General features: G+C 38.1%; 1 protein-coding gene across 2 annotated transcripts in view; it reads right to left on the bottom strand.

Annotated features, from left to right (window-relative positions):
- Positions 1-47: 47 nt before the first annotated feature.
- dennd2b (DENN domain containing 2B) overlaps positions 48-26,449 on the bottom strand; it is a 44,285-nt gene continuing 17,883 nt past the window's right edge. For both annotated transcript variants that reach the window (XM_043244130.1, XM_043244129.1), the window contains exons 3-20: positions 24,290-25,522; positions 22,240-22,376; positions 18,251-18,390; positions 17,801-18,016; positions 16,476-16,572; positions 16,314-16,358; positions 15,647-15,831; positions 14,584-14,693; positions 13,830-13,899; positions 11,906-11,983; positions 11,235-11,375; positions 10,696-10,844; positions 3,274-3,451; positions 2,327-2,368; positions 2,046-2,157; positions 1,548-1,790; positions 1,189-1,275; positions 48-538 (exon numbers count right to left, since the gene is read on the bottom strand). In XM_043244130.1, the coding sequence (XP_043100065.1) occupies positions 504-538; positions 1,189-1,275; positions 1,548-1,790; positions 2,046-2,157; positions 2,327-2,368; positions 3,274-3,451; positions 10,696-10,844; positions 11,235-11,375; positions 11,906-11,983; positions 13,830-13,899; positions 14,584-14,693; positions 15,647-15,831; positions 16,314-16,358; positions 16,476-16,572; positions 17,801-18,016; positions 18,251-18,390; positions 22,240-22,376; positions 24,290-25,522 (3,298 nt within the window). In that variant the 3' untranslated portion in view covers positions 48-503. The remainder of the gene's footprint in view (positions 539-1,188; positions 1,276-1,547; positions 1,791-2,045; positions 2,158-2,326; positions 2,369-3,273; positions 3,452-10,695; positions 10,845-11,234; positions 11,376-11,905; positions 11,984-13,829; positions 13,900-14,583; positions 14,694-15,646; positions 15,832-16,313; positions 16,359-16,475; positions 16,573-17,800; positions 18,017-18,250; positions 18,391-22,239; positions 22,377-24,289; positions 25,523-26,449) is intronic.

Raw genomic sequence — 26,449 nt, forward strand, 5'->3', positions numbered from 1 at the left:
TTCTAAACACTTTGAAACTAAGCAGTTCATTAATGCACAATGAGAAATGAACAGAAAAAAACTTTATTGATTTTTTTTAATTCAACACCGTAAATAAGGTAATTATACTCTTCATGTGTTAATAAAATGTACAAAATACAGTTCATGGAGAAATTCTAGCGTTAAATACAGTCACTGTACATCCACCTGTCAAGTTTCCATTCATACATCTCATCCAGCTCAACACAGTTATCTCTAAGGGTGGAGGTTATACTGCAATATAACCATTCATTCTCAGTACCATCCTATTGTTTCTCTAGTTTCATATACAAAGTACCAGGAAAGGTAACAACAGAGCTACATGTGAGATTAACAGCACAGCTTTCATAAATATGTACAAAAATATGAACGTCAGAATCAACACAACAGGCACATCTTAACATACGTGACTTAGCCGTGTTAGGTCTTCAGATGTAGCATTTGTAGAAAATGTCCACAGTTTTTGGTTTCACAATAAAGTGTTTCTAGCTCTTTTTATGAAGGAACTTCATTTTATTTCCTGAAAAAAGATAAAACTTTGATGTATCAACATGATATGACGTGTATAAAAAGGCAAAGCATCTGAAACATTTACAGTTTTTCAACATTTGTATAAGACTTCTCTTACACTCACAAAGGCTGCATTTATTTGGTAGAAAACAGTAAAAACAGCAATATTGTGAAACATTATTAAAAATTGAAAGAACTGATTTAAATATAGTTTAAAATGTAAATTACTCATGTGATGCCAAAATTCTATTTTCAGCGACCATTACTTCAGCATTTATTTAATGTTTAAATGTCTTTACTGTCCCTTTTTGATCTATTTTGTGTGCCTTTACTGAATAAAAGCAAAATCTTATTTACCCTAGACTTTTGAATGGTAGTATATCAAAGTTTACCATGCTAATACGAAGCAGCACAACTTTTCTAACATAAATGATGGTTTGTGAAGGCTAGAGTGATGCTGACATCACTGAAATGTATGCTGAAAATCCAGCATTACCATTACAGATATTAATGACACAAAATATATAAAAATAGAAACTTTAAGTGCTTTTTTTTGTGTTTTTAGTATATGAGATTTCAAAACCAATTAAAAAAATGTATAATAATTCGAAGAGTTTGTTTGGTAGTGTGTGTTTTGCACAACAGCCGCGCTATACTCACCTAAACCCTTCAAAAATTTGTTGACTCCACTCTGTTCTGTGTCTGGTAACTCCTCCAGATACTGTTCCACCCTCTGCTCAAACAGACCTGTTTAAGAAAATTAAACATTAACAAAAACAAAACAAACAAAAATTTTAATAACTTGACGCTTCAACGTCAAAAGCATTGTTTTTTGTCAACAGAAGGTGGCAGTAAAGATCTGATCTTCAAACTTAAAAAAAGTTGCCTCCACCCCATCTCAGAAAGACCCACACAAGTAGTGTAGCGGGTTTCAAATTACACTTATATGAGCCTGAAACTAATAGGACACCATGTTTTATGAGAAGCCGTTTTCTTTAATATGGCCAAGCATGGTTTACCTTTGGCCCGACACTTCCTCATCTCCCTGTCCTGGATGAATCCAGCAAACATCTGAGACTCCATGAAGACCCCAAGGAATCGCCGGATGCTCTTAGAAGCCACTGACTTGCGAAAGGCCTCGCGCTGGAAGATGCGCTCCCCTCTTTCGCCCTGGGTAAGAAACAGCGAGTAGTGGCCAACAGTCTCCAGGAAAAAGCGGATGAAGGCCTCCGACACCACACTGTTCAAAGAGGTGCTGCACTCTGTGAAATATCAGAAACGTTTATTATTCACTATTCTAGAGCAACTAAAACCATTTATATCTTATCAAGCATCCACAAAAAATACGAAACTCAGATTAAATTTTAATTTTCAGGGTGGAAAAAAAAAAAACAAAGTCTTTGAATAGGAAATGAAATATAGTGAAGCCAGATGTTGCACTTTGCAGTCAGAGCATGCTTCAAAACAGTTAGTCCATTGTAAACAGATGGGCAAGGCTACAACGTCAGGCTTTTCACCTTCATCTGATTCGCTGTCGGAGTCTTGATTGATGATGTCGTTCCTCTGTTCGAGAGACTGCTCCAGAGCAGCTTGCAGTTTGCGTGGTAATAGAGAGGCCTCGTCATCCATCTGTATACAGGAAGAGTATGAAGATTAACATTGTAACAACGTTCGGTGATTCATAACATGACACAGCCAGCTTGTTTATATTACGGTCGTTCTAAGATCTTAATGACAGCACGCAATTAGCTGCGCTAAAGCCACGGGAGAGTTTGTCAAACTTTGTGGGCAGACGAACCTGTCTGATGAAGCGGTCTGTTCCAAGATCGACCATCAAAGCCTGAAACGTAAAGAGAAACAGATCTCAAACATTAAGTAGCATCATTCTGTTTAATCACACTGTATTCAATTGTTTCGGGAGGTTTTGTACGTCACAGCATTTCCAGAAGTTGATCCACAACAGATGGAGCCTGACATCCGTTTAAAAACGCAGTGTTAACTATGACAAGCAGCACAATTTGGTGTGCTTCCAGATGTCTTCACTGCAAAGGGTCACCCGTTACGGCCATTACAAGTGCACTTGTGTCCAAAAAGTACTAAAGACGAATTCTGCCAAACGCACTGAATGCCAAACACTCAGTAGGGACCAAACTTCAGCCCTGTGGCCAAGCTGGCAGTGTCCTACGGGCAGCTGGGAACAACAACACTCTCCCGGTTGGGAAAGTTTAGAGGGGAGAAAGGCAACAGCCTGGCCAGGAATGCTGAGTTAGGCTTATGAAGCTGTAGCCACATTCAAGGCTCATACACAAAAATTGGCCCACACTCTGGGCATGTTATTACACTTAGTATGTTTCTCACTCATTCCAACAACTTTCTGAAATGACTTTAGCCCCGTATTCTACTACATAAGCGTCAAATGTTCAGGGAGATTATTCGATTAAGAACAAAATTGAACTGTTGGGGAGAGCTGCCAACGGGCCTATATTCACAGGAATTCAAACACACAATAACAATCAGGAACATCTTGCAAAATTACAATTTGAAATAAGAAGTTAGTCTTTGTGGTTATGCACTTATGTTTTTCTCTCCCTGGATCTAATGACTGTTTATCAGTCAAACCAGTTTAATTTAGGCGGGTACAAAGCAAAGCACATGTTGTACACACTTGACAAAGTATCGTATTACAACAAACAAGACGGGTGACAACAGCATAGCTGGGAGTTAGTGACAAGAGATATCAAGTACCTCCTCCACAGGCAGCTCTTTGAGCTTTGGCAGTGAGCTGGACAAAATCCCGACAAGGAAGGGAGTGGGACAGCAGACGATGTCCACCATGGAGGTGGGCAGCACAGGGATGAAGGTGTGCTGCCAGGAGAACGGGTAGAGCAAAGCCACCACCGCATGAACGCAGCTGGAAAGGGTACTGTAGGGAAAGAGAAAGGCACACAGTCAATCGCCTAGCTTTTGCTAAATCTCACTCGCTTTTTTAGCAAATCCTGTTCTGGAAAAAGTATACTGAGCCCAGAGTTTCCAGTTTATTTTGGCTTTAGCAAGAGGACAATGGAATTTGAGATTATGAGAGCAACACAAGAAAGTAGCCAGTGGCGGTGCTATTCAAATGATCTCCTCTAATATTATTTGCATTGTGACTGGCATTCAAGATGGCAGTTACATAAAACCCTCTGGAGATAACGATAGCTTGGAGTGGTAAAACACATCATAAAAGGTCACTGACATTATCTTTTTCACAAATGGTGTAGAATATCGTGTTAATTTATATTATATACTACATATTCTGCCAGCTAATGTATACATTTTAGAAGGTTAGAGAGTCATACCAAATTATCTTCTTAAAATGACTTTTACACTACCGTTCAAAAGTTTAGATATTATGTTGACCACTTTTTTTTATGATTTTTCCTAATTTTACCATTTTTACTTTATTAATGGGTTCTAAAATGCAGCCTTGATGAGCACACACATTATTTCAAACACATTAGTTCAAAAGTTATCAAACTCTAATGTTTTGAACTTTAGTGTACATGAATTTGCCCTTTTTAGGATGAAGGAATGACATGATTTTCATTACGTAGCAAAGAAGAGAAGCTAAACGTACTAAAGCGTCCAACATTACCAGAGAAAATGATGAGACTTGAATGTCATTTTATAATAATAAAAGAAAAAACACAGAAATGCACCTAAAACATATAGAGAGGAGAAAATGCTCATTTTTATTACATTAAAGCCATCAAAACTTCACCAATAAATTACTAGTTATGTTCCAACAAAAAGAGTAAAACGTTCCCACAAGACAATTAGTCAGTCAGTCTGGTTTTCTGTGTGACTTGTACTCAAATGGTTCATCAGCCACATTACCCGTTGTATGTGGAACAGGCTGCATGTATGTCTTCGTATCTTCAGGGCAATATGGTAAAGATGGTACTAGATATGGTGATGGGCTACCACAATGCAACCACACACGTTCGTTCTCATTCACACAACACATCTGCAGATCACGCTCCTCTGAGCCTTAAATTGCTCTGTGACGTTTAAACAGCCGCGAGATGTTACAGCTAAGGCTAAGTGCAAAGTCCCAAATAGCACAGTGGCCTTCTCACGGCCCTCAGCTTGTTGATAGTGGCTGACCCTCCTTTCTCTCGTTCTCATCTTTTTCTGTCCCATCCACCACATGGGCCCACATATACAGAGGCCGAGAAAATAAACCATCGGAAACACACTGACTCCAGCCATGAATTAGAAAGGATCAGGAGTGAACCCAGAGATAAAATTTGGTATGCTTACAGTAAACTGGTCCAATACTGCTCATCTGCGTTGTTCGGTGCAAAACAAATGCGTTTTCACCACAGAATAAAAACTATTTTTAAAGTAACTGCAACTTTTCGTCTCATAAAACTTTTTTCTTGCAGTTCTTGCAATTCAGACTTTTTTTGCAACTAAGAGAAAAAAAAAAATCACAGTCGTAAGATATAAACTATCTGCAAAGATTCTGACTTTCTTATATCTCACTGTTCTCTTCATATCTTGCAATTCTGAGTTCAAATACTGCAATTCAGGCACAATGAGAGAAAATGACAGAAAAAAAGCCCTCAGAACTGCAAAGCAGGGAAAATTGTGAGTTAACAGGTACCTTTTTTATATTTTACTCTGTGCTGGAAGTGAGGGATGTGAAGAATGAGAATTCTGAGGGGAAAAAACTTGAGAGATGGAAACTGAGAATTCAGAGAAATTAAGTCAGAATTGTGAGAAATCAGATGTAATCTCAGAATGCTTACAATTCAAAATTTACATCAACATTTTCTTCAGAATTCTTAATTCACAATTTAAACTTTTTTCCTCAGAATTACAAGAAACAAAGTTCAAATTGTGAGATAAAAAGTTGTTTTTTTTTCCTGTGGCAAAAACCTTTTTATTATGCATGACAAAAAATAGGAATTTCAATTATTTTTATCAAAACATATAAGCTCCAGGTCATTGTGTATATCCACAAATTAGCACAAGCAATTAGTAGTTAGCATTTTTAATCAAAATTAAAATATTACATTTCACGGCCTGTGCTTAAAACACTCTAGGTGGTGTTTAAAGGTGTGTGTGTGTGTGTGTGTGTGTGTGTGTGTGTGTGAGAGATAGAGAGAGAGATTCTGCATCCTGCATTTTGGCATGTTCACACTGGGAACAGAGAGGAAGATTTTTAAAAACCTAGCCACAGGCAAGACAGGCAGTTTCTGATAACTGATACCTGGAATGTCAGCAGAACTGAGGCCTCAGAGGCAAGTACTCATGGGAAAAGATGAAGACAGAACTTCAGACCAGTCCAAACACTTCTCTACGCTGCCCGAATCCTCCAACACAGATAGAGGACTGAGTTAAAAAAAACTGCTGCTAGCTACTGTAATTGACTCCTGTCTGGGATGTCAAACAGAGATAGTATGTGCACAAACACACAGTCATATCAAACATGATCAACCAAATAAATATCCTTTACACAGCTTTCTTTATCTGACCAGAACAAAAGATATACCAGCTGTTATATTGTGTATTTTACCGTAAAGCCCGTTATAAGTTAATTGAAGAACTAAACAGCAAACACAAACCTATATAAATAGATTTATACTTCTTTCACTAGTTACTGTTATCTAAATGTAAAAATAAAATTAAAATTAAAATTTGTCCTGTCAAATGAATTAGTTATGAATAATCGAATCCAAAATAAAAAAAAAATGTTACATATACTGTATGTGTGCTTTGTATATTTATTATGTATATACAAATACACAATCATACATAAAGAATATTGTGTTTATATGAGAAATATTTAAAATATATACATGTGTGTGCGTGTGTTGGTTTTGTGGTTTATGGGGACACAAATTTGTTTAATGACATGGCTATGACAGAGGTATTACAATTTGAAGGTGGTTTATGAAGACACTGCTAATGTCCCAATCATTCAAACTTAAACATACTAAATGGTGTTTTTCTGAAAATCTAAAAATGCATAAATGGTCCTGCAAGGGTTAGGTTAGGTATCGGGTTGGTTTAGGGCAATAGCACATACAGTTTTTACAGTAACAATTACAAAACCATTACGCCTATGGAGAGTCCTCATAAACCACAAATACTAACATTTGTGTGTGTGTGTGTGAGTTTATATATATTATAAATATACATAGCACACACACATATATTAATCGTTTGACAGCACTAATAAAACAAATGTTGATAAGTTGATAAACTTCTAAATAGAAATGGTAAAAAAACAAATCTTATAAAGAAAATGACAAAAGCACTACAAAATGAATAAAAATTTAACACGAAAACTGAAATTCAATTGAATTTTAAATCTAAGTATTCTCTATTCTTTTTCTATTCTACTTGTTTTTTTTATTTATTATAAAAAATGTTTTTTAACTTGTTTTTTTGTTTAAAAAACCCTTGCTACGTACATGTACAGCATTACAGGCTAACTAAGACTTGTCACAGCACTTGCATACTATTGCTCCCTTTTTGTTTTTGATTGCTTCTATTAACCTCATTTGTAAGTCTCTTTGGATAAAAGTGTCTGCTAAATGACTAAATGTAAACGTAAATGTAAAAATATTATTAAAATAAGGCACTCATCCAGCAGAACCCAGCGGCTGACGGAATTTGGTGTTTGTTACTTGAGCTAGCCTTAAATAGAATAATTTGCAACAGAAGCAGCTTAAGGGTGAAAATTCAAGATCTTAATCAGAGAAAAACAAAAAACATATGCTTTCATTTAACCAGCCAAACTGAACTGGACAGATTCTCAACAATACTGCATATTTTCAAAAATAATGGGAACGTTGGACGGCTGGCCGTCTTTTGAAAAAAGAGCTTAGAGTAATATTATATATTTAATGAGGGCTTCTGCGTGTTTAACCAGTGGTGACATGCAGTATGTGAATGTAAGAGCAATAATAAAGTTTATGTTCCCATCATTATGCAATTTACTGAAACATATTGCTGTGATAATAAAAGAATAGAAAGAGAAAAAAGAAGAAAAAACCCAGTTGAGTCGAGCTCTTCAATCTTCATGTTTTTTTGGCTTGTTTACTACAGAAACTAGCCACACAAAAGTCTCTGGCCAACTTGGAAATACTATATTACATTTGCCTAAAGCCTTTCCGTCTCCTTTTCATCTCGTCTGAGACACAAAACATTTTACCACCTGCCTCCCTGTGCTCAGATTCAACAACAACAGTCACTTACTACAGGAAGACATCTATAGCTACACAAAAATATGCACGCACAATGTACCCAAGAAAAGGAAGCATTTTAGAAATGACAAAACCAGACGACGCACTGGATAGTTTAACTCCTTCCTGCTATTTATTTTATAACCTAATCAAATGCATATCATTAACCAGACATTTTAGTAGCAGCAATTTCAATTAAATTGAAAAACGAAAGTATTATTGCGTATCCTTTAACATAATATTGGGTAATATATTAACAATCAAATCGCTCGGCAACCTGATTAAATATCACTGTGTAGTTTGGAAAGAAGAGCTCCCTAGACAATGACATAGTTAATGGAAAACATTGTGAAGAAACATTGTGTTCGAGAAAAATGACTTCCTGTGAAACAGGATGGCTTAAGATTCAAAAAGTGTGGAAAGGGTTAAAACAAATCCTAAGGAAAGCATTGCCTAACATGGAGTGAGTTTTCTTTCAGCCAGATTCTGAGGAGCAGATATATATACGTTATAGGCTACAGAAGCATACATCACACACTGCTGGCAGACATTTTTTGGAATTGGACTGCAGCAGTCTTTCCCGAGAGAGACACTCAATGTCCTTGATGTGGGAGAAAGGAGACTTTTCTACCTTAGTCCAGCGCTGCCCATAATCCACCTAAGGTTGCTGGGCAACACAGCTAGACCTGGACCAAATCCCATCAATCCACCTATCCTGTTTTGAACAGAGCCAAGCCCATGGAATGTCAATACTTGGCTTAACAGCATATTATGTTGTAACCAGAGCTCTATCTATTATGATAATGGGTGTGATCCAAAGCCATTTACAAAGAGTGCGTTTTGAAAAGAGTACTTTCAGCGACAACATACAACTACTACTTGTGTTCTATGGTTTAAACAAAAAACATGGTTTGCTATTCTCAAATATTCTCAAGTGTGTGAACTAAAACGTTGGTGTACCGTGTGGGAAGAAGCAGAGGGCAAAGGAAAGGTTTCAACACAAGCTAGGTCAATAACACTAAGTACGTTTACATCAGTTTAAAAAAAAATAGAGCAAACACATAATAGAGAGACCAACTGTTATCTGATTAATGCAGTGGTGCTCAACCTCTTTGACTCGAAGGCCCACTATTTAAGGCAAGACATTTGCCTCAGTATTTCAACTAATTTCTTTATAAACAGAAACTGCTGAAACAAACAGAAACAATATTTTGAGAGGTATAAATAATAAAAAAAAATTTTTTATTGATTTTACATATTTTTAATATTTTATTGATGTTAGATTGTAATGATAATTATACATGAATTGTACATCTAAAATATATATTTTTTTATATTTCATTAAAAAAGCTGAATAGTGATGGGAGTTTTGTTGCCATTTATTTTTGTATTTTGCCTCGACATAATGCCTATTAGTGTTTGTAAGCACAGTGCCGCTTGCATAAAGAAAGTGCTACATTGCAGCAGATTAATAAGAGCCATCTACTGAATGAAAGTAAATTCTAATTTTCATTCAGCCCATCTGCTGCTTTTATATTATGTAGTTTAACTTTCAGAAAGTTCCAGACCATCCTGTTTTTGCTTTAAATCCATTTACTAGAGCAAAAAACATACCAATCCAATAGCATCTGTATCAGCCGATTAGCTTTTTCAAAAAAAGCCAATCAAAATTGACTATGAATTTTTTGATCAGTGCATCCCAAATTTTTTAGGATGACTTTAGTTATCAAAAACCAAACTGGTGTGATTTCAGTCAGACTAAAGAAAAAAAAATTCAGTTTGACTGAAATCAAACTTTTAAAGTGCATCATGTAAATTTGTAACATTAAGTAACATCTGTCACCCCGTTACAATATGGCCATTGATTAGAGGAGAGAAACACGCGCAGTCACTCACACAGGAAGTGCATTCCTTCCTTCACAGTAACTGCCCACCCCACATACCCCGCTGCTGTTTGTTTAAACTGCCTGATGATTTGTGGAGATTAAGCTTTCACAAATAACCTACTCCCTAATGACTCCCAATGCCCGGCCACAAGCTTCCGTGACCAAGCACGAAGGCTCCGAGGGGGGTGCCGAAACCTCTGGGGAGCATAACGTCCCTAACAGAACCAAAGCCCTGTCTCTGCCCTGACCCACTTCTGCATTTAGATCAGCGGGGACTCCTGGGAGTTCAGCCCAGTGTTAGAGGGTGGGGTCAAAATGAATACAGATTAATTTAGCAGTGGCCTGCATGGAGCAGCCATTGGGTCACCCTTTAACCAAAACCACAGAAGAAAGCTGCTATTTAACAGATGCACTGGTTGGACACTGACAGACAACACTGAACTGGGCCCGAAAACAGCTATTTTCTGCCCGGATAGGCCTAGATATATTGGCTGGAACATTCAGACCAATACTATGATTGGTATTCCATTCAGAATCCCTCTGGTCACTGACAAATAGAGAATGATGTTTTCCTAAACTTCGTCCTCGTATATTGTGATGATCGGTTTCTGACTTGAGAATCTGGGAACGGAACAGATCTGAAAAACAACGACTACAACAACCAACAGGAGGAGAAAAAGCATGACCCAAAAAGATAAAAAATTTTCATTTGTAGCAGATGTTATTTTACGGGCTCTGAATGAGTAGATGGAAAACTGGAAGTGACATTGCACATCAGTGAAGAAAAGGCTTATTGAGAACATCTGCTGTTAGGCCACACTCAGACTGCTGTTGTCACAGTGGTCAGCTCGTCTTAGAAACCCAGCTCCGTTTGGGAGCTTGACCATGTTTGGTCTGAAAAAGCAAGAACTTTCTCATGGGAATGAAGAGTGTGTTACATGAGATGATATGCTGCCTACATTTGACGGTTTATATTCATCGGCTCAAAGGCTGCAGACGCATGATAACTCAGACACTTGAGCTAACACACAAGGGTGTCTCACCTCAGCTTGTCAGCCACAAAGATGACTCTTCGTTCCAGCAACAGAGAGGCAAAAACACGTACCACCTGTCGGACACTCAGGCAGTTAAACAGACTTTCAAAATCCACATGCTCTAGTCTGGAGTCCATGGGCCTTCGTAACTCAATAACCTGAGGAAAATAAAACGCTGTGCATTACTACAAGGAGCAATATCAATGTTGTTAAGATGCAGGGAAAGTAATGAAATTTTGCTTAGAATAAAATACAATGATACATATATATGTATGAATATGCCATCCTTCTCCAGCAAAAGTGTAGGAAAAAAAAATGTAAATGACTAATTTTGTGTCCATAGGGTCCATTTTAATACTATGTAGTTTTTAAAAAGATAGCTCGCCCAAAAAAGGTAAGTACATACTAAAAAAAATTTCATTTTTGGATGAATTATTCCTCTTAGGGATGCAGATTTCAAATATATGTTTCAACGAGTGATGAATAAACTTGTTTTATTCTACAGCAGATAACACATCAGTTTGATTTATATGAGGAAATTATCTAACCTCATTTCCTGCTCCAGGCAGGAAGGTTTTGACTTTTATGGTTTTGCCCGGTGCTGGGAAAGGAGATTCCATCACACTCCTCATGAAAGGATACACCAGAGCAGCCGAAATCCCTCTCCTCCTCTCCACTTCATCAAGGATCTGTAATAAATGAATGCTGAATTAGTTGATGGAGAAAAATAGTGTTAACAGACATTCACATGTAAAGTAGATTGTGGCACTGCTACTGACTTAATGCACTGCAGAACAGCGATCCATTTCATGTGGTCTCTTCTTTTTTTTCCTTTCAGAGACGACTGTGGAAGTCTCTGGAATTCTAACCTGTCACTAGCAAGTCATGGTTTTCATCGGCTACATGAGTTTTTTTTCAAGATTGACGAAAACATACAGATTAGATTTCCATGGAATATTATGATAACCAAGGTTGGCTCGAGCATGGGGTTTAAACTTTTTCCTCACTTTCCCATGAGTGAAAGGTGGAAGTGAAGGAAATAATAGTGGTTTAATAGGCCAGAGAGAAAGACAGACGTAAGCTGAATGTCCCTTAACACCAACACAAGCCTTGCTCCAGCTGTGCCCATGTCTGACAGCCAGAGAGACAGTGTGTGTGTGTGTGTGTGTGTGTGTGTGTGTGTGTGTGTGTGTTTGTGTGTAAGCAGACCTGAGCTCACCTTGGAAAACAGGTTGAAACAGCCCAGTCGACTGATGACACAATACACTTCAGGAAGGCGAGGCCCTTTCCCACTCGGCTGCAGGTGCAGGGGAAAGATTACACAAGCAATTAAATCACACACATGAAGTAACTTGGGGGTTCGCAACACATGAAAGCATCCAGGTGATTTCAGTAAAACACAAAAGTTACTAAGTTGTGGATGGTTGCCAGATCACTTCAATATTGCCGCTTAGATGCTCTAAATGCTTTTTAGTGTGTTGCTATGTCTCAAAAAGTCTCATTGTGGTTATTAGATATGGCTTTGGCCCCTTGACATAAGTATGAGATATGCATTTTATTATCTAGAAGACAAATTAAAACGTTTGGGGCCTGTAAATCTGTTTTACAGTTTTAAAAGAAATCTCTTATGCTCACCAGGCCTGCATTTATTAAATACAGTCTTTTTATTACATTTGAAAATGGAATTCAAAGCTGCATCAATCACTCCAGTCTTCAATATCTGAAATAATTTGTTGCCGTTATCAGTATTGAAAAAAATCAACAATTTGCTGATCCCAAACTTTGGAATAAACGTCTCTTCAACATGCTGCTAACTTTAGATGACTATAATGTCAGTATCAGAAATGTTGTGGGATGTGACTTTATAGGTGTGGGCAATAGTGATGGTCAGTTTAACAAACACTACTGAGATTGAATGAGAGAGATAGAGAGACAATAAATAGGGAAAGAAACCACATCCAAGGGATTTAGGTGAGTTAATATGAGAACCGTAGCTTGTTATTGTAAAACAAGGGGATGGTTCCATTAAAATAATAATCCTTTTTAAATATTGTCATCCTATGCTATACTTTATGAACTATGAGTTCATTGTACAGTTCACAACCTAAGTTAAACACATAAAATAGTGCATGGTATGAGTCTAAAATAGATGGATACAAAATGTCCAGTGTAAACACAGCACAGGTGCAGTTCCACAAAATGAATGGGTTGTCACATGCAATTCACTAAACAATCGAAAGTCTGGCTATTTTCTAGGAGTCCAACCAGGTTAGTGTCTCTCAAAGCACACAAACACAAAGAATCCCCATTCCTCTTGTCCATATTAGGTATGCAATTCTCCTCTGCTGACTTTTTACAAATGGATGATTAATTCAAGCATGTGGAGCTGGGTTCAAATCCTCAGGAATGCCGCCCTCATGCCAGCCCCTGGACTTCCTCCCTGCAGGGAACACAGTCAACACTTCTCTCTCCACTGGGCCATTCAGAGCTCAAAAAGATGAGCTGAGAAAGAATAAAAAGCTAAAGAAATCTCAGAAGCCTATAATGAATCATTCTAAATCTAAAACTGAACAACACAAGGCAACATCTATTTAAAAGAATGTTCTGAATAAGCAACAGCAGTCACATTAACTACTACTAGAGCATATCGATGACACTTTGCTCATCCTTTATGTCCAGAACAAATGATTAGATGTATAAAGCAAGCCACACATAACCATCAACATGCACTTTAATGCAAAATCTATCACGTATAGGAAAAGGCAGAACATTCCTAACTGCACATTCAAAAATAAAGCCCATCAAACATGCAGTTCATCACAACATTCAAACACAATTATCACAACAAAACTCAAGGCACACAAATCTTACGGTACAATGACATCGTTTGATGGTTTGCATTTCCATTCGTCTCCTGAGAAACTCTCATTAAACCCGAAGAGACACGTTTACGAGAATCTGTTTCTCTTTGAGCACAAAAAAGAGAGCAAACCAAACACTTACTCAAGTGACTGACCAAAACCTCCATCCATATGCTAGCCCTTTAATTACAATGTGTGATGCAATATACAGTATACATTTGGTTGTACTAACACAAACAAAGGGAGCAAGAAAAGCATCCATGATTTCAGAAAGAAACTTACCAGAAGTCGTCTACAATACCCAAAGCGTCTACTGCCATCTTCTCCAGTGAGCATGAAAGAGAAGGTCTCACTGCAGCAAATCAAAGACAGCCATCATTAGTCTCCAAACCCCCATGTAGATCAGGTGATAAGTAGAAAAAATGTTTAAAACCACTTGAGAGGAAAATGCTCATGAGGCTGATGACTTTGCCTTTGAGGTGTATCCACTGCGGTTAGAAGACTTTATCAGGCAGCTAAGATGTTTGCAAGAAAACCAAAGTAATTACTGAGAGTTTATGACATGGGGCATTTGATCGTGAATACTTGTTGAAGTTTAATTTGAAACTGTAATTTTTCAGTTCAGTTGATGTACTGATTGTGAGATAATGCCGTTCCTTGATGGAAGTATGATTCCAAAAAATCTCTAAAATTGGTTATCCTTTTTTCCTATCCTATTTTTATACCTTTGCTTTACAAGTACAGCATTAAAAGGTTATTAGATTTTTTGTCATTAATCTCTTACCCCCATGTCATTCCAAACCCATAAAAGCTTTGTTCATCTTCGGAACACAATTTACATTTTTTTTCGGATGAAAACCAAGGATACACTGTTTTGTACGAATGAAAGCATAAATACATGTAGAAGACGTATCTTTGCGTTGTTCAACTTTGTTCAGCTTTCATATCAAGAACATAATTATACCATACGGAATACTTCATACTGACTGTACATTATAATGCTATGATGACTAACTTGACTGAAAAAGAGTTATACCTGTTGTATTCAGACACAGGGCTCCAGTCTTTGGCATCTGGAAAGCAGAACTGTGGGATAGCCTTGAGTCTTTGTTCAGCCTCCCTCATCTGCTTGGTGAGCCGCTCTAACTGTGAGGGTCAGATAAAAAAGACCTGGTAAGGAATCCATCTCATATATTTGCACAGCCTCTTTACAGTATCTCTTTACATCTTCATTACTATGTCAAGTATGTCCAGAATATTTTTCTGCCCAGCAAGGGGTCAATCCCTCACCATCGACCCTCTGTTCTAGTTTAGAAGCACAATAACGGCTTGACCCTTTCCAATGGGCAGAGTGTCAACATATTTCAGCCTCTCAAGGGAACACAATCACCAAAGCAAATCTCAGCTAATTAAATCTATCTCTGTAACTAAACATGATTGCTATGGCAACGATTTCCTGCTTATACCACTTTTTGTCAATTCGTCCAAAGGAGAGCTCAAAGCTGTATTTGTAGCCTTGTTTCTAATTTGCATAATTACATTATTGTTTAAACGTTTGGGTGGGTAAGAAAATTTCTCAGGCATACGTAGGCTGCCTTTAATTAAATAATCATTTGTTTTATTTAAAATATTTAAAACAATTGCATTATATTTCATTTTTAAAATGTAGTTTATTCTTGCAGCCATTACTTTAGTCCTGTTTCATGATCCTTCAGAAATCATCCTAATGCTGATTTGGTGCCCAAGAAACTTTTCTTAATGAAATCAGTTCTGCTTAATAGTTTTGTGAAAAATGTTATACGTGCATTCAGGATTCCTTGATAATAAAGACTTTCTTATTGACCCCAAACATTAGTGAAAAAAAAACAGTATCTAAACAGCTACATTCTACCAAATGAACTGAACGGAATTAAATTCGGAAAGCAGCAAGGATTATTTACAATCATATATTACGACTATTAGATTAGGAAACTGTTTGCTAGCAACCCTTTAAGAAACGACTCTAAAAGATCCTTCACTTCAAGCATCTGTCAGGAGACACTGTGCAGCATCTTAACTATATAACATAAACAGCACCTCCCCTTTTTATATATATTCACCTTAGGGAACTGGTAAGTGACTTCCGGAGTATAAGAGTTTTTGGTTGGCTTTTTCTTCAGTGAGACCACCACAAAGTACTCAAAGAGCTCCCTTTCCTGCCACTCGATCAGCTGCAGCTCCAGAGTCCTGTAACTGGGTGCACGTTGCAGCATCGACTGCAGCTTCAGTAACCTCTGAGTGTGTGCTGCGTTAAAAAGAAAGAATTCCACACAATATTACAGGCAACATATATACTGTCTGAGAACTGTGTTTTACATGGAAAAAAATGAAAGCTTTTATCATGAAAAAGTCTGACAATAAGATAAACTGAGATTTAGAATTGAACAGACCCTGTGTGGAGCTTAGTCCCATTTAATGCTCAGGTCCAGATTTGTTATGGTTTACAAAAAATAAAGGTAACAAAAAACAATTTTCTTCAACTGAAATAAAGCACTGGCTTATATGAAAAACAGGCTAAAACTAATACGAATATTATAAGCAATAACTAGTTTAAAAAGCTAATTCAAAGCAATGCTAAATAAAATATCAGTACATTTAACATACAAATACAATAATAATGCACACATTTTTGCTCAGTTTTGACATTTACTTATGATAAATCGCAGGTTCATGTGATGTTGTTTGCTCAAAGCAGCACTCAACTCAAACACATTGCTGATCCCTCACCTTTGAACCTGTCATCAGAGTCACTTTCACTCTCGCTGTTGTCATCTGCAAACAGAGAAGAGGGCTTGTTTAATGTCAAGGGATCAACTGGCAACATTTTTTGGTCTGAACATATACAACTGAGGCACATGCTGAGAGGTCACATCGGGATTAAATGTTTACCTCTCAGAGACGCGGTTTCTATGTTTGAAATTGAAAGCTTCTTCAGCCTCTTCTTGCCTCTTTTTGTACAGTAGATAGAGTTTATCCTTTGAACCACCTGAAAAGGAAAAAGATGCATTGCAACAAATTGAAAATGACTTTTAAAACGGCCCCTAATCTACACATTTATCCAGGAACTAATATTTTAAGGAGCTACTATATCCAGAAGGGAAAGTTATTGATTTTAGTTATCAGTGAGTTCCTAAAAGCCACTGGGAGCACTTTATAGCAACTTGTAAAATGTCTTGAAAAGGGAAAAACAGTGAAACTAAATCTTTCAGTCCTTAAGGGCTTTTTTTTTCATTTTAGAGAGCGGTTATGTGAACTTTCTCTTTATACCCCTGCAGCATATGAACATTCAGGGTATTAAAATTGTGTGGTTGAAGGTGTTTTCCTTAAAAAACATTCAGGTGAAGAGGAAGACATAGCTCGAAGGCAGACTGGTGTGCTACACCTAGTTCTGAAGAGTCAAATGTTAACTCTTAATGTTGGCAAAACTGTGTCAAGTTTACTGCTGGGGATTTTACCGTGTTGCATTGCACGTTTAGTGTCACACTCAGTGTAGACAGTATCACTGATTATAATGTCTTTTGTCAGAATGTCAGAATGCATCCGGCAAATCTCTCCTGCGGTGCAGACATGGTGTAACAGTCCTTCGACTCTTCAAGGGTTACTATTCACAATATCGGTACAAATTGAATCTGAGTATTCCAATCTTATTCCATGCCTAAGAATCTGGAAATCAATTTACCTTTCACACTTAAGCAGGGTTTCCTAAACTAATGTTGGTAGGCAAGGGTGTCTCAACCAGCTACTGGAGGACCGCCGACCTGCAGAGATTAGCTCCAACCCTAATTAAACACGCCTGATCTGCTAATACATGTCCTCAGACTCACTAGAAGCTTCCAGAAAAGCAAGTTGGAGCTAAATTCTGCGAGATACTGGCCCTCCAGGTGCAAGATTGGTCACTCCTGTGGGGGTTGGTGAGTTTTTGAAAAACTAACAACTAAATCACAGAAATGCAAAACTGATGTTTTAACATCATTTCAAAATACTTACATATTTAAGAAAACATATATATTATAAAATACTGTGTGTTTACTTCATTGTCACGTAATCTTTAACAGACATCAGAAAACTTTGAATAAATGTGTTGTTAAATTGTTGAAATATTGATTTAGAGGTTCATTCTAAGAAAAAGAGGATGACAGGATTACACAAATTATTACACATCCATGTTCAACTGCTACACAGTCACTTCACTCCATTCTACCCTCATTGTTTACCTTGGGGATTCTTTTTTGCCTGTGGGAGGCCAATGTATCGGTGGAAGGGTTCAGGCTGTCATCTAATAGGCCACAGGGGGAAGAAGACATGCCCAGCTGGGGTAACAGCAGCATGTCATCGTGGCTATGCCTCTTAGACAGGCGGGATGGGCGCTGGCTCTTCCTGTCAGCGGGACCTGGCAGCCGCAGGGACTGACTGCTTGGTTTAGAGGGCAGCTGGTGAAAGGGAAGTGGATAAGAAAACGTAAAGGTGCAGGCATGTATAGTATATCAAAATCTAAATGATTAAAAGGGCATAGAAATGCACCAAAATATGTAGCAAAATACTCCACTAAAGCTACTAAAATATGGTGAATTAATTCATGTATAAAAAGCTTTGATTTAAATAAAAATCATAAAAATGAAAAAGCAGGTGCTATCATCCCTATCTTACACAGCCAAGGAAAATACCTGGGGAGGTGTAATGGACTTCCTGTCCTGGGAGGTCCACATCCTGTTGAGTGAGTCCCGGGACCTCTCGGGTAACAGGCGGGAATTTCTGGCCAGACATCTCCTCATTGGATCTACATCCTCATATGGATTCTCTTTCTCTGTTTGCAGAAGAGCAGAGGAGAGAGAGAGAACAACTCAGACTAAAACCAAACACCAGCTGCCCAGGAGCAGACTTAAAAGGTAGCGAGGTAGCATGTCTTCTTAAGGAGTGAGTGGGAGAGAGACAAACTGATAAAGGTAAAGGGTGGGCAGAGGGTATGAAAGGAGGTGGAGGATGATGATAATGAAAAGAAGGAGCCGGAGGCACACAACGGGGCAGCTATTGAGTGCTGGGAAAAGATTATTCATGGAGGTTTACTGTTGGCGTGCTTGAAACTCAAGTGCATCGTCTCCAAAAACAGTTTCTGTTGGACATAAGCCTTTGGACAGCACTCTGTCTACAGAAATAAGGGCCAGTGATGAGTCAAGATAAGAGAATGTAGACAGTGCAGATCTTTAGTCTGAGTCCACACAGGACTCCAAATAAAAAAAAAACGAAATAAACTTGTTAAAGCCTCTTTGTTAAAATCTTTTTTTGCTAACATGTTTTCTCATGTAAAAGGGTGGATCACTTGTCCACCGAACACTTGAGGATATAAATTAAGTTGTGCTTTCCCCTTTAAGAAAATTGGGCCGAATGATAAGCTACAAGAAGCGAGGACAAGATGACCTGAATAGCGCATGCAAAAGTTTTTAACTCTAATGTGGAAGCAAGTATGGAGCATGCTGGCCTAATAAGCCTTTTTCTTCTATTTATACTAATAATTAAAGTATGTATACAAAGACACAAAATTAATAATTAGTGGAATAAGTTTCTAACTCTATTTCATCTTCATATACGTATATATATATATATATATATATATATATATATATATATATATACACACACACCTGTTTCGCTACACGTCTTGGTACGTATGTGTACAAATACAGCATTTTTGTTTCTCAGGAATTAAATAATAAATGGACAATCTTTGATGTGGCATGACAGATCGTTGTATAAAGCCTTGGAGAGCAGCTTCTAGGACGGTTCAAAAACAGTTCAGCAGCCGCGATCAGCTTTGGTTCCCGTGTCTGGGCCGTGACGCGCCACAGATTTGTGCCAAGTGGAGCGCCTGTGATCACCATCATTGCTTCCTCTGTATAACTCGTTTTAACTTGAATAAACACGACTTAACATCTAATGTGTCATGTAATTGCTCATTCAGTGTTTCACCTGAGCAAAGTTTTCATTAGCTGAGGTAGATTTTAATCACTAAGAAAATTTTGACTATAACTGTATTTAAAGAAAGAGCAACTTGTTCAGTAAACCACTATATATATATATATATATATATATATATATATATATATATATATATATATATATATATACATATATACATAATATATATATATATATACATATATATATATATATATATATATATATATATATATATATATATATATATATATATATATATATAAACTTTCCTCCTGCTGTACACAAATCGTACTGAAATGTGATTTCAAAACCAAGGTACATACCGAACCATCACACACACACTGACACACACTTATATTACAGATTAGAAAAGTCTTTACTGTGACTTCTGAATTCAAAGTATTCTCACGGAATTAAAAATTATTTTCTTTAAATCGGTTTTCTTTAAACCTCCATCAGTCACTGATTAAACCTTTATCAGTGATAAAATCTTCTAATTAAAATCCATGTCACCAATTCAATGTAATGAAACCAACCATTTAATAGTCCCACACAAAAACAATGCCCTACTTTTCTGCAGTTTTATTACTGTAAGACATATCACAGGCATATCAGACATCTTTCTGCCCTGATTCCCTCCACTAGATACACAACAGGTTCCACATTACAGAAACATGCTAAAATGCTAATCTTGGTATAATAATTGCAGCGTAATTTCTTGTGAAAAGCTTTAAAGAGAGCAAAAAGCTACCATACAACATAGCAATCAGCTACACAACAGCCTGACCTCACGAGATGTACTGCTGAGATTTGCCCGAGTGCCATTAAGCCTGAGAGGCACAATGACAGGCCAGCAAATGTGCAGAGTGCTCTGTGAGGCTCCCAAACGAAGCAATGTAATGACAGCATGCAGGAGAAATGATATGCCTCCCTGACCACTCACATACAGGAGGGTACTAATCAACTTCTCTACTTACAGGAGTTATGCAAAACACACAGACAAAAGGACAGAGAGTGGGCACCTATAACCAAAACACATACTGTGCTTCTGTTTACACAACAAGATTTCAAAGGAAAGGATTTCGAGTGCTTGGTGAATAAGCGAGCAGTACACAATGTGAGTATCAGGCTGCCAATAAAAGCAACACAGCATACAAGACCGTTTTATGGCCATTTTGCGGTCTTCCCAGAAGCACCATGTAGTCATGTGAGATGAGGAATGGCTCTCAAATTAAATGGCTTTGTGACGTGTAAACAAGCAGAAGATGCTTTTTGCCTGAAAGCAAATGCTGGAAAACTGGAATGAAGAATGGATATTATTTTTAACAAACAATCATGAACAATAATCTGACTATTATGGCCACTTACAAGTAAGACCCTCAGTAAGGACTGAAGAAAGGAAGTTGCCTCTTTTGAAGATTGTATATCATTGTGACATGAATGGGTTTTCATACAAGCAATTTATTTCATGGAAAGACGTAATATGACCCAGCCATCTGGACATATTTGGCCAATCCATTATCACTATACTCATGTGCATTGCATATGGAGGATACATCACAACCACCTCCAGATCAGACATGCTTTGTGCCAATATGCAATGTGATACCCAAAGATTTAACCTGAAAGAAGGTTGAAAGCTTACATATGTATACCATAAATAATGTTTGTTTTTAACATTTGGTAACATTTTAGTAACAAACAGAGCCGAAACCTTGGTGACAGCCTGAGAAAGCATACCATCTGATGTGCTAACCGCAGCCTGATGCTTCTGGAGACCACCCTTAAACTCCTCTGTCGGACTGTTACACCAATCACCAGCTCAGTGGTTAGAGCACAGAGGCACATAGAGACCATATATATATCTCTGGAACTAATCAGCATTCGTAAAAATGTGCAACCGCAATGCTCGATCCCACACCCGAGGTGTTCGCTAGAACAATGGAACCTTTGTCAAGGGGAAAAGGCTGAGAGTCACCCACTTTCCAACCGCTAGAGACTCATGCACTGCCTGGACCCTGTGACCATCATCATTTCAAGAACATTACACAGCAAAGGCTGTATTTTTGGCTGTAGAACTGATATAAATCACATATAAACCAACCCACAAACTCCTTCTGCTCGTTTGCCAACTAGGCGCTCATTCAGCCACACCACTTAACAGCACCTGATGCCCAAGCCTCATCAGCAATAGCAAGACAGAGATTTACAGTCTGGCCACAGGGCAAGACCCACGAACACTGTAACAATATCAAGCCCTTAAGGGTCTGAGCATTAGTACACACAGACTATTTCCTGCCAGGAAGGAATTTAGCACATAAAATCAGCCAGCGCCACATGCCAGTATTTCATCACTTTCGGTAGACAAAAAAAAGGAATTTAACCAGAGAGAAGTGTGCACAATCAGCAAACAATAAGATGGTAAAAATATTTGTATTTCATATTTTTTATAGATATATAATTTTTTTTTTTTTTACACTATAAAAAATACCTGTAAATGATACAATAAAAAATACAAACATTTAAAATATTAAAAATCAGTAAATATACAAATATTATATATTTTTTTTAAATTCTAACATTTTTACACCAGAAATGTTTTCTTTTTAAGTCATTTTCATTTATTCAAAAGTTACATTTTAGTCTAAAATCAAATGGTAGCAGGCAGGATCTATCACCAACTGTTGTATGTTCTTACCCACTATGTCCTCATAGGCATTTTCCTCAAGTGTGCTCTTGGAGCTGGGCCGACTGTGGTTCTCTGTGCCATTCTCTGTGGGTGAGGAAGGGTATGAGGAAGGCAGGCTGACAGCATCTTCTGACTCACACGATTCTCTAGAAACAAAAAGAGATCAAATCAAGCCACAGCTTTGGAAGTGACTCTTTCTGAACAAGTAAAGAGTAGTTCTGTTCAAGGCAAACATCCCTAATTGGGTGATCACAATCAGGTCAGACCACCTGAGAAGATAGAACTTTCACTTATGAGGATCTTAATCACTGGAAGACAACAATTAAAACAAGAGAGACTGCTTAAATTAACAACATATAAAAATTATAATAAATTAACTTGAATAGTTCTTGTCTATGCTCGGATGGTAATTTCTTGTTTATCTACAAGAAACCAAAATGTATTTTCATGAATAACATGGCTGGAAAACTGACCAGAAAGTTGGAACCCCAAATTAGCACTTTGACATGACACAATCTATTTGCTTGCCTATAGTCTCTAAACGGATGACTGGACCAGCCACAGGAATGTCAAACATGGGCTCAAATGTAGAGCAGTAGAAATGTTCCAGCACATGAGGTTCTCCATCAAGAGAACCTGGCGGTCCTCCATACCCAGTAACTAGGCTAAACAATACATGTGCCAAAGATCATTCACAAGGCCATGAAGGATATGAGCTATAAACAACATGAGAAACCTCACTCCAAATCCAAAAAGCAACACCATGAAGCAGTGTTATATCAACTTAAAGAGAAGAGATGAAGCAAAGTCTCTGAGGTCTTTGAACCTCCAAAACATTTCATTTTCTGTATTCTTCCAGTTAAATGAACACTGATGGGTTTCTAAAAATATACTCAAAGTGCTTAATGGTTTTGTTGATAAGTTATCACTGATGCTATTTCTGGATTTCTGAACTAAATTTGGAGAAATAAATATTATTAAGAATTGCCCGTTTCAGATGTGTCAGTTGAATGTCAATGTAAAGATCAAAGAATGGAAAAAAGATGATGTGTGCTACACACAGAACTAAACAGTGCAATTGTGTAACATTTGACAGCAACAAATTCACCTAATATGGTAAAATTATGAAACCCTGAAAAAACATGCATCTCCATGTTGATCTCTGCTTGCTGTCAAATGCCTGACAGGAAATTTCATTTTGCTTACTTGATTTGTAACATAAGAATCTGTGAAACTACAGAGGCCAGTTCACTGTGAGAGACTATGTAGTCAAAAACAAAAGCCAATAATTCAAAGTCTAGAACTGTATCAACAAAACAAATGCTTGGTCTGTGGTCCTTATCCTTTTCAACATTCTTGGGACAAGTTTTATACACTTCATTATCCAAGAAAAATAAATGATCTCTTCTTTGTGGGGGAACCAACTACGTGGAAGTACACAAATTCATTGCTTCTCAGTAATTTTTTGCCACAGCTGACATGTTTTTTCCTTCATGCAACACAAATCTGTCTGTCTAGTCTTTAGTTTGGAGTTATTGAAAGGGAACTGAATAAATGCATACAGAAATGTAAAATGATTCATAATGAATATTTGAATATGTGTGAATAAATATGAGATGTAAGCATGTGAGACGTGAATATTTTAGTTGCTTCATCACAACAATTTCATACAGATATACAGCACACAAGTCATATAGACCACTTTTCTTCCGCTTTTTTTTGCCCATTTAAAGCTTGATAGACTGTGTCTGTGTAATTGTATGCATGCAATGTATAGAAAAAAATATTTTGCACTCCACAGTAGTATGACATACAAGTTTGGAACAACATGAGTTTAAGTAAATCATGAGAGATTTTCCATTTTCCAAGATAAAAGGAAGGTGCCAATTTCAATTTTCACAAAAAAAAAAGTCATGAGCAATCACCATTACCCCTTAAGCACTTATCCCCAAGTGGCTTTGTGTACCTGCCACATGGTTCTTTAGTTAAATTAATCTGCCGAAAACCACATAATACTACTAATATTTCAAAAAAATATGAAAGAAGTCATGTTTCTCACCTATCTTGAGTCTTCTTAGGCAAGCTTTCATCTGCCTTGGAATTTCTCATTATAGCAGGTGCTGGGGTGGAAGGAAGTGGAGGTGGAGATTCAGCAGTGGGAGGTAGTCCATTACCGGGCAACAAGCCTCTGTGGTTACGGTTGGCATCATACTCAAAAGTTCGTTTGGGTTTGGGTAAAGGGTTCACTGTAATTCCAGGAGAGTCCTGTGCAGAAGTGAGTTCTGGGCTCTCTGACCTGGTAGAGCTGATGCTGAACCTCTGCTTGAGCTTAGACAGTTTATCAGATCCTGGAGAAGCTTCGGGTTCAGTGGCCACAGAGCAAATGCTGCTCCGCTTGCTGCCACAAGTGCTGTCCAAGTCCTCTGTTCCACTTATGGTGAAAGTCTTGTGTCTGGACTTGTCAAGGCTGTAGCAATTACTAAGATACTGTGGAGGAGATGAAGAGGGACTTTCCTTCAAGGCCTGTTCAATTTTTTGAATGCGGCTGAGCACGGCTGAGGTCTCCTTGCGTGCCGAGAACGTGCGGAGGAAAATCCCAGAGGACTCTGTCTTCGAAGGCCTCTTCTGGAACCTTAGAGGAGCTTCTCGATCCGATACGTGCTCATCTTCCTCGGTCTCAGGGTAGGAGCACTCGGAAAATGCTGTGCTCATCCTCCTCACAGCCTTAAAATCAAAGGTTTTCTCGCTGCAGGGTGAGGACAGCAGGCTTGGGCAACCCTCACTCCCACCTCCAGGCCTCTTCTCCAGGCAAAGGCTCATCCTAGGCAGAGCCACATTCCGACCCTCCCATTCTGAGATCTTTTTGCGTATGGTGATGGATGAGGTGCAAGTCCCTGTATGACTGAGTGAGAGCGTGCGCTTGTGCCCAAGCTTGGTTGTAGGTCCTACTGAAAGAGAGCTCCAGCTTAGGGGTCCGGGATTCAATCCATCCCCCACAGTGGGGGCCTGTTGTGGCTGGTTCTCCTTTTGATCCTGGTTATTGCCACTTGGTGGGTTACAGATGGACAACCTCTTGTCCAGACAACTAATACTCCTAGATTTGGTGAGCCTGCTTTGGCATTCAAAGTCAGTGGAGAGTGAGGCGCCACTTCTCAAGCTGGCAGTCTTACAGCTCCAGTTCTTTTGGGTCCAGAGTTTAGCATCAGCTTTAGCGTACCTTCCCTGCTGACTGTGAGAGGAACATGACTCTTTTCCAGTGGAAAGAATTGGATGTGGGGACACAGATTGACACCTGAAACAAGAGTAAATAAGAGGAAAGAGTAAGAAACCCTCCAAATTGTGACTGGTACAGCAGAGTGTTATTTCCTCAAAAAAACGTGAGAACACTTATAAGTACTGGTTAAATGTGTTTTAATCAGAGTAAGTCAATAGGACTCAAGTAACATAAAACTAAAAGTAATAAACTACTGAAGCAAAAGAACAATAACAATCTGTACATTTTGCAGTGCCAATGCAAACGGAACGACAGTAGAAATAATTATATATGCATTCCTGCACACAATCACTTTGGAAATTATTTATATGGACCTCACAAGCAAAAACCTTTTAACCATTTGACTTTGAGAGATATAAATGAACTCACCCTCACTAGCCCTCACCGTACGTCCCTCAACCTCAACCTCCACAACATTATCTGAGCTCACTGGTCACTGAGCAAACAGACGCTGCTCACTGCTGAGCAACGAGATGAAAAACTGTGCTGACCTCATTTCAGTCTTCTCAGACAAACACTTTCTCATCCACCTAAACATCTAATGCCGCTATTGAGCTTCCAGGAACTAGAACTCGACTTGGCCCACACCTCAGTGAAACTGAGGCAGGCATATCTGATGTCACAGCAGTGGTTAGAATAACAAGTGCAAGCTGGGAGGAGGCCAAGAGTATGATCCAGGGTGCAGGTTGGGACAGATCAACTAAAAACCTCACCATAACGACTAAAAAAAGGAAAACGCTACACCACCTGCAGTCTCGCAGATCTTGTATGGAGATGATTGTACAATCACATCATCACCTAATATTACATACAGACATGTCACATCAGTTGTCTGTAGACATCTGTAGTACAATCTCCTGTACCCAACATTTACAAAGCAAATTCATTTGACAAAAAATACACAATTTTGTGTTCTAAATGGTCCAAAGATTCACCCAAGATTTA

Source organism: Puntigrus tetrazona, chromosome 7 (assembly GCF_018831695.1).
Source record: "Puntigrus tetrazona isolate hp1 chromosome 7, ASM1883169v1, whole genome shotgun sequence".
Classification (NCBI taxonomy): Eukaryota; Metazoa; Chordata; class Actinopteri; order Cypriniformes; family Cyprinidae; genus Puntigrus; species Puntigrus tetrazona.